General features: G+C 46.0%; 1 protein-coding gene across 3 annotated transcripts in view; it reads left to right on the forward strand.

Moving 5' to 3' along the window:
* LOC121005271 (BPI fold-containing family B member 4-like) overlaps window positions 1-12,784 on the forward strand; it is a 126,739-nt gene that overhangs the window by 88,861 nt on the left and 25,094 nt on the right. For all 3 annotated transcript variants that reach the window (XM_040437903.1, XM_040437905.1, XM_040437904.1), the window contains one exon: window positions 7,395-7,437. In XM_040437903.1, coding sequence (XP_040293837.1) covers window positions 7,395-7,437 — 43 coding nt within the window. The remainder of the gene's footprint in view (window positions 1-7,394; window positions 7,438-12,784) is intronic.

Consider the following 12,784-nt stretch of genomic DNA (forward strand, 5'->3'; position numbering starts at 1 on the left):
AAACTCTACAGTGCAAAGAAGAAGCCATTTCTAAGCAAGATCCACAAGCTCAGGCGTTTTCACTGGGCCAGGGATCATTTAAAATGGAGTGTGGCAAAATGGAAGACTGTTCTGTGGTCAGACGAGTCATGATTCGAAGTTATTTTTGGAAATCTGGGACGCCATGTCATCCGGACCAAAGAGGACAAGGACAACCCAAGTTGTTATCAACGCTCAGTTCAGAAGCCTGCATCTCTGATGGTATGGGGTTGCATGAGTGCGTGTGGCATGGGCAGCTTGCATGTCTGGAAAGGCACCATCAATGCAGAAATATATATTCAGGTTCTAGAACAACATATGCTCCCATCCAGACGTCATCTCTTTGTAGGAGAAGGATCCGGGTACTGAAATGGCCAGTCTGCAGTCCAGATCTTTCACCTATAGAGAACATTTGGCGCATCATAAAGAGGAAGGTGCAACAAAGAAGGCCCAAGACGATTGAACAGTTAGAGGCCTGTATTAGACAAGAATGGGAGAGCATTCCTATTTCTAAACTTGAGAAACTGGTCTCCTCGGTCCCCAGACGTCTGTTAAATGTTGTAAGAAGAAGGGGAGATGCCACACAGTGGTGAAAATGGCCTTGTCCCAACTTTTTGGGGATTTGTTGACACCATGAAATTCTGATTCAACATATTTTTCCCTTAAAATGGTACATTTTCTCAGTTTAAACTTTTGTTCCGTGATTTATGTTCTATTCTGAATAAAATATTAGAAGTTGGCACCTCCACATCATTGCATTCAGTTTTTATTCACGATTTGTATAGTGTCCCAACTTTTTGGGAATCCGGTTTGTAATAAAGGAATGGCACAACATAGAGAAATAAGAATAGATGCTCCAGAATTGTTATTACATGGGGAATGCATGAAGCTATTAAAACAGGCATGTCAGGAGTGGTGAAAGGTCCTCTTTAAATACATAAAATTCTGCAGTGGATTGTGGCAGAGGAGATAGTTGTTGAAATAATTTAGATTATTATTATTATTATTATTATTATTATTATTAATAATAATAAAAAATAATTTTATTTATTTTATTTTGTTAAACAAGCACTATCAGCTATCTTAACTCTTGTATTAGTAAAATAATTACAATTCTGATAAGATGACAATTCGGGGGAACTGTTCTTTGTGTAATTTCCATGTTATTTCCCCTGGAAATGTATGAATAAATTAACCATTTCCACTCCCTTTGTCTATAGTGTGTGGGGATACAAGTATTTATTAAAACATGCCAATTTATCGCAAGCTGAGAGTAGCGGTCTGGCGGCTCTGGAGAATGACAAGATCATGACCTCAGCTTGCATGCTTTTATGGCCTGCCCAAGGTGCATAAAGGTTTGGACCCATTAAAGGGTAGGCCAATTGTCTCTGGCACTGCCAGTCTCATTCACCCCATTAGCACTTATGTGGATTATATACTTCGGCCCTTTGTCACCTCACTCCCTTCGTATGTATGTGACTCCATGAAGTTCATTAGTAAAGTGGATGGCCTCCATGTGGATCAAGATGTGACGTTAGCTAGTCTAGACATGGAGGCTCTTTACAATTCAATACCGCATGGGAAGGGATGTGAGGTAGTGGCCTCCTTCTTGCTTGAAAGGAGCACTCACTTCAAACTGCACAATGAATTTGTGCTCACATTGGTGCAGGTCATCTTAGAATACAATTCCTTCCTCTTCAATAATAAAATCTACCACAAGGTGAAGGGCGTGGAGATGCGGAGCCCCTGTGCCCCCACATACGCTAACCTTTACCTGGGTGGGTGGGAGAGGGAGGTTGTGTTTGGTGATGCTATGGGGGACCTCACGTCATCGACTGTTCTATGGCTTAGATATATCGATGACGTGTTGATCTTTTGGAAAGGTACCAGTATGACCTTTGAGCTATTTGTCCAATGCCTTAATAACAATGACTGGGGTCTCTTCTTTACCTTTGAGATCCACCCATCTATGGTAACGTTTTTGGATTTGATTATTTGCAAAGATGCGAATGGGGACATTGGTACCCTCCTCTTTCGGAAAGAGACGGCGACCAACTCTTTGTTGGAATGGAGCAGCTGTCACCCACGTGCACTGAAGTGTGGCATTACACGTGGTCAATACCTGCGTATTCGCCGCAACTGCTCACACATGAGCGACTTTAAAATTGCGGCTAATAATCTAAGACGCAGGTTTGAGAGACGTGGATATCCAACTTCAGTCTTAAAACAGGCATACCAGCATGCCTTGAGCAGTGACAGGAACGAATTATTATATCCACGTGAACGTAGTGGAGGTGGGGAACAGATACGCATCATAGCAAATTAGGATGATACGCAGGGCCCGGTCAAACAGATTCTGCCACAGTACTGGGGCATTTTGCAGGCCAACCCTGATATAGGGCACTTGGTTGGCAATACCCCCTCAATTACTTATTGGAGAGGAAGAAATATCAGGGATCGACTTGTACAATAGTCTGTTTCCCCCCCCCCCCCCCTTCCCCAGCCCAAGCCGCTTACGAGGCACATTTAAATTTGATTGATGCATTGCTTGTGGGTCCATCAAAAGAGGCAATTCTTTTTCCAGCACACCCACCGGGTTTGTATACCAGATCCGATCATTTGTCAACTGTAGATCGATGGGTCTGATTTATTTGATCACTTGTACCTGCGGCCTCCAGTACGTCGGACGACTGTGAGGGAGTTTAGGAGAAGCATTGGGGAGCATTTAAATGATGTTAAGAACTACGCGGATACCCCGGTGGCCAGACATGTGATGGAGAATCAAGCCAGTAATCCCGCAGTTTTACGATTTCAAGGGATAGAGATTATTCAGCCATCCCCGATAGGAGGGGACTTCGACAAACACATTCTCCAGAAAGAAGCCCAATGGATCTTCAGGTTGGGGACTGTGAGACCAAAGGGCCTGAATGATCATATATCGTATACGTGTTTCCTGTGAATACACGGGACCATTGACCCTGTGGTATATGAGTAGGTTGTTTTTCATCTTATCCGATTCTGCTCAATGGCATCAATGTGAGAGCTCACTCTGCGAGGGATATCTGAAAAAGAGGAGCATAACATGGAGGCTTAATTTCTCCTTTTTTCTCACATTGTTTGTTTTTCGTGCTACGATTTTTGCTGCGACATTCTTTAATGTTACATCACTTATACGGCTTGTTGCAATGATGTGGAGTGTCACTTTGGTAATAAGTGACCTCATATATCTAGGGCATGCTATATGTTCTGCCGTAGTCATCACTCATTAAGATGTTACCGATGTAGCAGGGGTAACACACACACACTCTTAACTCAAATTTCTTAACTCATTGCATTATCTTGAAACAAAAGCAATTGAAAAGTAATTGCTTGCATTTAGTTTAGATAACACGTCTCATAAAGCATGTGTGTTAACCCTACTACATCTGTCATAATGACATAATGGGGTAATGCCTGATGAGATATGGCAACAACTAATCATCTTTGCACATGTGGCATTCCATATATGCCTTTGGTATATTCAACAACTTATCATCAATATGTTATATGTGCCCTCTTTGGACCTAACTTGGCTCTTGGTTCAATGCCTTCTGTTTTATATTTCTCTTCGCTATACTTTTATCGATCCACCTCAGTCCCTGTTTATATCTACGCGCGTTGCCTCATCTGGTCCGCTCCCCTCCAGCGTGACAGCTCAGGGACGTCAGAATGCACTGCTATTCGCAGCGCTTACAAAGATGCCGCTCCCTCGGCTGTGAGAGGCGTTCCCTTGCTTCTTTGGAGCTAGGAGGGGTATAGGCTATAAATATTTTCGTTATCGGCGGCCGCCTCACGGCCGTCCTAGTGCTGGAGCGCTGCCCCTAATGAGAGAGGGGCAGCGCGTTTCTGCATTACACTGATCTAAATCCACTCTTAGAATATCAAAGATGCTACAGGGTGGGATCCTGATGATGCTTTATGTAGAAACGCGTTGAGCCAGACACACCAGGTGTCTGTAACTATTTTCAGAGCTGGATCTTATTTATTATTTAATTCTTATGAGCTGGTAGATTGATCTTATCTACTGTGTGGCCTGCAATAGCTGCCAACCAGCTGGGGATTCCAGCACGTGTGTTTGAGCAGTGTGTATTCCCCCTCTGACAGTGGTTGGCCATGTATATGGGGAATAAATATTTGCTACATTGTTGCAAACCACAGTTGTAGGTGGCATAGTCCATTATACTCCTTAGGACCATAGCTTACTTTTGATTGCATTCGGTATCAGCGGTGAAGCTCAGGGTCTAGTTTCAATGTTGTAACATATGCACGGTGAAACTCTGATAGGCTTCTTCCCCTGTCCCTGTGCATTGTGCCATTCTCCCTCCCCCTTTGGTTTATTTTATTTTTGAATGTATAATCAATAAAACTTACTTACTTTTTGGTTTTAAGCATCCCCTCCTGTTGGATTATTGAATATCAGATGTGAAACAAACTGACAGGTCCTTATGTCTTGAAACATTTTACTCAAGGTTTTTGATGGTATAATGATTGTTTAAGCATTGTCTCGAGATAAAATGATGCACACCCCACCTTCCCCCTCACACCTCTGCTTTTAGTCAAAGTAATTTAGTGACAAAAATGGCCTTATTACGGATTGAAAACACTGCTATGAGCCCCTTACTGTACCTCAGAGACACAAATATTTTTGTCCAAATTAATCCATCAGACATGTTCCCATAAATGCCATTTTTGGAAGTATTCTCCCGTAGAAGCATTGTTTCTAATGGTGACTATGATGGCACCATATGGTGGCACGCTGCATGTCTACGGATTTGTAATATGGACATGTGGGGATACTTAGTGCCACTGAACAAGGTCACATAAAATCTTTGGAGAAAAAAAAATCTTTTGTTTCTGCCTTTTCCTAATGGAATACAATCCTGTTCTGGTAAATAAATGTATAACATGCACAAGGATAAGTGACCCTCAGTCATGTCAAATTCTGGATCACAGCAGCTCAATGAAATCTCTCGATAAGTACAATATCCACTGCAGCAAAAAAAAAAACAAAAAAAAAAAAACACCTATTATCTACTGTAACCACTTGGTGTCACTGTAACCACAGCTGTAGTAACCTAATGTAGATTAGATATCTGATACCTGCCTGTAATGTTATTGCGCAGGTTTACTATAGATCTCACATCTAGGCATTTACTGAGTAGAAGAAATATTAAGGGACATTGTTTCTCGTCTCCAGAGTTTCCTTTGACATGAGAAAAATAATTTTTACATGGTATTCCTTTACCTTAATAGAAAAAAAAGGTTGCGCTAAGATTCAGGTTACAATCTTCATTCCTTCATTCATTTTTAGACCCCAAGTTTGGAGCCTTCTCCTAGTGTCTTTCCTTCTAGACTTTTTCACATGCGAGTTATCCCCAGGCTTGGACTGGCCCACAGGGAAACGGTGAATCCCACAGTGGGCCACTAAGCAAGTTGGAATTTTCAAGGGTCATGCGACCAGAGCGTGGCTTGAATCACCTACTGACTAGCTTTTTATTTTTATTACATAAAACTTATATCTTTATTATTTCTGTTTAAAAGTTGACACTCTAAATTTATGATTAAAACTTCTCAGAGTGAGCGGTGAGACTAGTATATAGATTTGTATACCTCTTCTCAGTATACACCACTGGATTGGGTAGCTCCTGATAATGTTCTCAGGGCTTACCCAAATTCCTATGTCTACACAGCAACTTTAATATTTAGTTGCCTGTGTGTCTCTACTATGGAGGCTCACTGCGCTCAGTCTGACACTAAAAAGTAAGTGCTCCCGCTTCCCTACATGTTTCGCCGAACCTTCGGCGTCCTCAGGGGATATGCTAAAACCTGCATATCCCCTGAAGACGCCGAAGGTTCGGCGAAACATGTAGGGAAGCGGGAGCACTTACTTTTTAGTGTCAGACTGAGCGCAGTGAGCCTCCATAGTAGAGACACACAGGCAACTAAATATTAAAGTTGCTGTGTAGACATAGGAATTTGGGTAAGCCCTGAGAACATTATCAGGAGCTACCCAATCCAGTGGTGTATACTGAGAAGAGGTATACAAATCTATATACTAGTCTCACCGCTCAATGTGAGAAGTTTTAATCATAAATTTAGAGTGTCAACTTTTAAACAGAAATAATAAAGATATAAGTTTTATGTAATAAAAATAAAAAGCTAGTCAGTAGGTGATTCAAGCCACGCTCTGGTCGCATGACCCTTGAAAATTCCTGTTATATATTTAAATAGCGTGGCCACCACCTGTAGGACCCATATAGTCTGTTGCACACACACTAAGCAAGTTGGGCCCCTAGTCCCCACTCCCTGCACAGTAGACAGACTGCACTACATATAGATAGACAGTTTATTATTATAGATGCATCTGGTGGCTGAGAATACAGCTAGGCACAGAAGCAGGCCAGCCAGTATCCTATTTCTCCATGAACTGCTTTCTCAAAATTGCTGCAAGGACACCAATAATCAATCACTTTGAGCATGTTTCTGCTGCCTGCCACTACGTGAACAGGTGGCATTTGCATGTAGCTGTACAGTGGGCCCCCAGAATTAATTTTACTGGTGAGCCTTAGGAACCCCACTCCGACACTGGGTATACCTCCCAGCGATATATGCCAGATCTATGTGTCCAGGATGCTGCAAACTGTTTTCTGTATGCTTTCCTCCCATCTACAGCCCGCATGAGTAGCTCTTCTTGGATGCTTTCCCCCTCAACATTTTCTGATCTAACATGTACAATCTCTTTTCCTCTATGATGTCTCTAACATTGAGATAAGGTAGGGGACAGAAGAGCGCCCTGTCAGAGACTGGAACAATGCTTTGATGGATTTATGTCAAATTCAGCAGCATGGCCAGCTAAGTGAAGGATTTACACACACTCTGCAGAATCAAAATGGTAGTAATCTGTGTGTCCAGGATGCTGCTGTCTTCCCCTGCACGCTTTACTCCCTGTCTACAGCCTGCATGAGCTGCTCTCCTTGGATGCTTTTCACGCTTTACACTTTCCGATCTACTGTGTACAACCTCCTTTCCTCTCTGCTATATCTAGCAGTGAGAGAAGGAAGAGCAGGGAGCCCCGCCAGAAACTGGAGCAGTGCTTTGATCTATTTATGTCAAATTCAGCAGCACCACCAGTTAAGTGAAGGATTTACACACACCGTAGAGAAGTAAAACACTAGTAAATATTTTATAAAGATTATTTAGAAAGTTACTTAAGTTTGAATTTAGGATGCAAATGAAAAAATAAAGAAAAAAACATTGCAAAAGTGTCCAGAGTCTTTAAATCACAAAATGGAATAATGTACTATAGCCATATAACATTGTCCTTCTTATTTTTCTAGCACACATCTTTCTATAGTCTCAACGTCAATTGGAAAATTTGATGTAAGTATAATTTTTTATCTTTAAAAAAATATAAAAAGAATGTAGATCATTAAATGTATTCTATGTGCATTGAAAAATTATATATCTGCTCCCTGTCAGTGAATAGAAACATTCTTATTTACATTCAGAGGATGCTCAGATGCACTCGAAAAGGGTACACTCTTCTTAGACATTTATGGCAATGCCATGGGATAAACCATAAATGCCTCAGATGAGAATACCACTTTGTTAAGTTGTGGTCAAGGCTACGGCAGAGCTCGTGCCTGAACGTGCCGAACCTGACAAGAGGAGAACCACCCTCCTTACCTGATATGGCTGGAGAGGTGCCCTTAGCCATGCCGCGGGTACGCCTAAAAGGGGGCATACCCTGATGAGTATAAAAGAGAAAAGGGAAGGGTGGGTGGGTGGGGCACCAGAAAATGCACGCAAATGGGGAGAGGGCGTGCCTCCTTTTAAGGGCGCCTATGCCCCTCCCACAAATGCAGGCTGACATGTCAGCCTTAAACTACTTGTGGTCAAGGCTACGGCAGAGCTCGTGCCTGAACGTGCCGAACCTGACAAGAGGAGAACCACCCTCCTTACCTGATATGGCTGGAGAGGTGCCCTTAGCCATGCCGCGGGTACGTCTAAAAGGGGGCAAAAAGACAAACAAGTAGGGAGGGAAAAAACCTTTATTGGCAGTGAACTGAGTTACAAAACCAAACTGTGGAATGCCTGGGATATCTCGGCCTGGGGGTTAGGTATGTAGCGTGTAAAGCAAGAGGAGCGCCAGCGACCCATTTTTCGGATGATGTGACCGGGGACGTTGTGTTTTGAAGCTGCGGATGCGGCTCCAATGCGAAATGAGTGCCCTGAAATGGCTTTGGGGTCGAAACCCCAGCCCTTTGCCAGAGTGCGGACGTGCAAGATGAACTGCGAAGCTGTGAGGGCTGCGGCCTGAAACGGGAGCAATGGTTGATCAGGGGCGGAGTCCCCCAGAGCCGACAGCAGACTCTTGAGTACCTGGACCGGGCACCATGCGTTGGCAGAAGGGAAGAAATTCACCTCCACTGGTGGACCTACCTGCGAAGTTTTGGAAGTGAAGAGGCGCAGGGAGAAATGGTCGTGATGCCAGACTAGCTGACCCCTGGTCTTAAGAACTCATAGAAACTAAGGTACATGGCGGCCTTGATGACTGTGCTGGGAAGGAGCCCAAAAGGAAGACCATCTAGGGAGGTTGAGAGTTTCCTAAATAGTTCCCCAGATACGGGCTGCCTGCTCGGGATAGCTGCCTGACTACTTTTCTGAACCCCCCTAAGGGTTGCCCTGACTGCTTGGGATAGAAAAACCGACCTGCTTTCGGGGTCTTCCAACATGGAAAAATGTTGGACCCCGGCCAAATACAATTTAATGGTATTGAAGGACAGCTTGAGATCGATATGACAGAAGGCTATGAAAGCTGTGATGTACGTGGTCTTGTCAGTGTCTTGTCTTGGATGTAGGCCCCTGAACCTGTTGAAAGTGCTCCAGGCGGTCCTGTAGTTCCTGGCAGTATTATGAGACAAAGACTTCTGCATCAATGTTTTTGCTGAATTAATGAACAGGTTTAATCCAACACTAGATATTGGTACATCGGAGGAGGTAGCCCCACACGGTCTGCCTCTGGCATGACCTGAAAGAAAGTTTCGTAATTAAAACGTGATAAGGCATCTGCGGCCACATTATGAACCCCCTGGATATGCCTGCATGCCACGTGAAAGTTGTACACCAGCGAGAGCCAGACCAGCCTGCGGACGAATGACATAATCTGGGGTGACTGAGACCTGCCCTTGGTGATAATGTCCACCACTGTTTGATTGTCAGTGATGAATGCCACGGAAGAATTGGCCCACTGGCTGCCCCATACCTGGGCTGCCGCTACGACTGGGTAGAATTCCAGCAACGGGATGACTCTAAAGCGCCTCTGGCTGCTGATACCTCGGGTGGCCAAGGGCCCGCGAACCATTGGTTCCCACAGATCGCCGCGAACTCCCCGGAGGCGACGGCGTCCGAGAAAATCAAGGTGGACTCCGGGCCTAGCCGAGGAACAAACAAAGAAACTCCGTTCCAAGAGGCCAGGAAGTTCTCCCACATGGCCAGGTCGGCCATGGCTTGGGAGTCTAAAGTGACGAGGCTTGCAAAGTTGAGCATGCCTAAAAGGGACTGCAACTCGACCTTGGTGCATGTCCTGCTGCCTGCCGCTGTTGAGATGACTTCCTTAATTTTTGCCAACTTCTCGGCTGGAAGCCTGGCCTCCATCTTCCCTGTGTCTAGAATTATGCCCAGGAAGGTGATTACTGTGGCGGGGCCTTCGGTTTTTGAAGCTGCCACCGGAATGTTGAGTCGGCCGAACAGTTGCAGCAGAGCCTGGAGTTTGCAAGGCTGGCGGTCTGGGCTTTCGATGATGAGAAAGTCATCCAAGTAGTGGATGATCATAGGGCAATCGCAGTGGTTGACCAGGATCCAATGCAATGCCTGAGCGAACTGGTTGAACAGCCAGGGACTGCTCTTGGACCCGAACGTCAGGCGATTGGCAAAGAAATACTGATCTTGCCACTTGATGCCGTAGAACCCCCAGAGCCGTGGATGAATGGGCAGCAATTTAAAGGCGTCGTCGATATCTGCCTTTGCCAACCAAGCCCCCCGACCTACCTGGAGGATCAGTTGGATGGCCTCGTCTATGGTGGCGTAACTCATGGAGAACTCCTCGGATGGTACTAAGGAGTTGAGACTGGGTATGCTGGAGCCATGAGGCGCCGACAAGTCATAGATTAGACGTTTTTTATTTGTGAACTGTTTGGACACAATACCAATGGGGTTGATCCTCCAGAGGTCAAATGGAATGAAGGGGAAGGGGCCGATGAGAAACCCCTTCTCCAATTCTGACTTGATCAGAGTCCCCACCGGCTCGGGATCCCTGCTTGCTGACAGCAGATTGGGCCCTTCCCGGGAAGTTTGCGGGAGAGCTACTAGCCCCGTGTGGAACCCGATGGTGAACCCAGAGACCAAGAACTGCACCCATTGAGGGCTGTGATGCTCGCGCAACAGGGACTCTAACAAGACCACGTTGACCCCGCTTAGTCAGGATGGCCTTGTTCTTTGTGGACACGCCGTCTGCGGGTGGGCCCTGAAACAGCCGGCGCAGACGTGGAGAGCCCTGCACTTATTATAATAACAAGCCTCTTGGTTAAAATTATTACACACCTGGCTGTTGCCCAGGAAAACTATTGGCCGGCCTAGCTTATCTGTGGTTGCGCCTGGTCGTTGGAGGGACCCGGAGCTACTGCGGAGGGATCTGCCCTGAGATGTGGAGGGACCTGAGTTGGGGCACCAATCAGATGAGTGAGTGATGGACTGGCATGACGCACATGCCGGGGCCCTGAGGCCCGCGAAATGTCGGCAAAAGAGCTCCATGTCCATGGCCGCCCAGTTCATGAGGTGCTGGAATTGGACCAGTGAGGCGGCGGCTTTAGCTGAAAAAGAGCGATGATAATCGTAAAAAGCTTGCCCACCGTACTTGTGGCCCAAGTCCGTGACCCTGTAAAGGTATGTGTCTAACTCTTCCCGCCTCTCAGGATGGACGGAGCAGATGACGTCCCTGAATAAGCTAAACGCCAGGACAAACTCCGTGATGGTTAGCTTCCTGTTGAGGCGGGGGTCCCTCGCTTTGAGGACGATGGACATGTCGCCGCAAGCAATGGTCTTGCTCTCTACCGTGTCATGGGTTGCTATCAAGATGGATGCCAGATTGACGTCCTTGCCCTCTAAAATGTCCTTCTTGATGTTGCTGGGGATGAAGTGGGCTGGAGCTACCTCGGGTGCGCAAAGGACCCTACCTGGGGGAACCGACCCTGCCGTGGGGGTAACAGGCAATGGAGAGGCGGCACGCTTGGATGTCAGTCCCTGGTGAGACTCAACGGCCAGGAGTCTGGATTGCACATCTGAGACTGAGGAGGCAATAGTGTTCATCATGGCATGCAGTTGTGTCAGAGACACTTGCAAGGTGGACATGGAGACTTGATCCAAGTCCGGGCCTGCTGGTACCGCCGTGAGTAGCCTAAACAGTTCAGCTTTCCGGGCGGAAGCGGGGTGTGGGATCCCTCTTCTGTTGAGCTCCGCGATCAGCTTTGCGATCGTCCAACTCCTCAGTGATGAGGAGCTGGGCTGCTCGGATGCGGGTGTCTCAGGGATGGATAGGGCTTCCTCGATGTTAGAAACCTGCGACATATCGTGGCTGTGAGGTGATAAACAAAGAGTTAACAGCTGAGCTGGAGGCCCCGCATGACAGAAGGACGACACCCGAGCTGTGAATGGTGACGAAGAGAGAACCGGGGCGGGCGAGTGCCTAGAGCTATGAAGGGGTACTACTGTGGAAGACCTTACCCGCCTAAAAGTGAAAAAAGGGCGTAAGCGCTACGAGGACATGGCTATCGACAGGGGTTAATACACATGGAAAGAACACCAAACCTGGGGTCGTACCGTAGACAATAATGTTGATCGAACCTGGAAAAAAATGATAGCGACAAAGAATAGTAATTAACCGCATGAACCTGGCCTGTAACCGGTAATGGAAACGTAAAACCGGAAGCGTAACAGGAAATAAAAACATGAGAGAAACGTAAGCCTGACAACGTGATTGGCAACAGACGGGGTACAGTAGATACGTAAGCCTGAAGCGTAACAGGCGACAAATTAAAGAAAAAACGTAAGCCTGAAACGTAATAGGCAACATGACATATCGTAGAAACGTGAGCCGGAGATGGAACCGGCAAGAGAAAAGGAAAAACGTAAGCCCGCAGACGTGACAGGCAACAGACATGAAATAGTAGAAACGTAAGCCAGAACCGTAACTGGCAACAGAAAGAGAAAATACGTAAGCCTGAAACGTAACAGGCAACAGACATGATATATTGGAAACGTAAGCCAGAACGTAACTGGCGACAGAAAAGAACACCAAAATGTGAGCCTGACACGGAACAGACAGATATGATAATTAATTTTTTTAATTTTTTTTTTTAAACCTGAAACAAGGCTCTGACGGCAACTAATACATGAGACTGAAGCGTGACCGGCAACCGATATGGTATGAGAAAAACGTAAGCCCGTAGCGTCATGGGCAACAGATGATAACAAGTAATACGTAAGCCTAACACGGAACAGGCCCCACACATGGTAGAGCATGATATGACATAGAAAAATAGGTATTTACCGAACAACGTCCGTAGATGCGGCAGAGCGGAACGGGCGGCGTTTGAAGCGGGCGAAACTGTTGAGAACCCTTGGCAGACGATGTATGGCTAGCACGGCAGAGTACCCAGTCTGCAACAAT

This window comes from Bufo bufo, chromosome 6 (genome assembly GCF_905171765.1).
Source record: "Bufo bufo chromosome 6, aBufBuf1.1, whole genome shotgun sequence".
Classification (NCBI taxonomy): domain Eukaryota; kingdom Metazoa; phylum Chordata; class Amphibia; order Anura; family Bufonidae; genus Bufo; species Bufo bufo.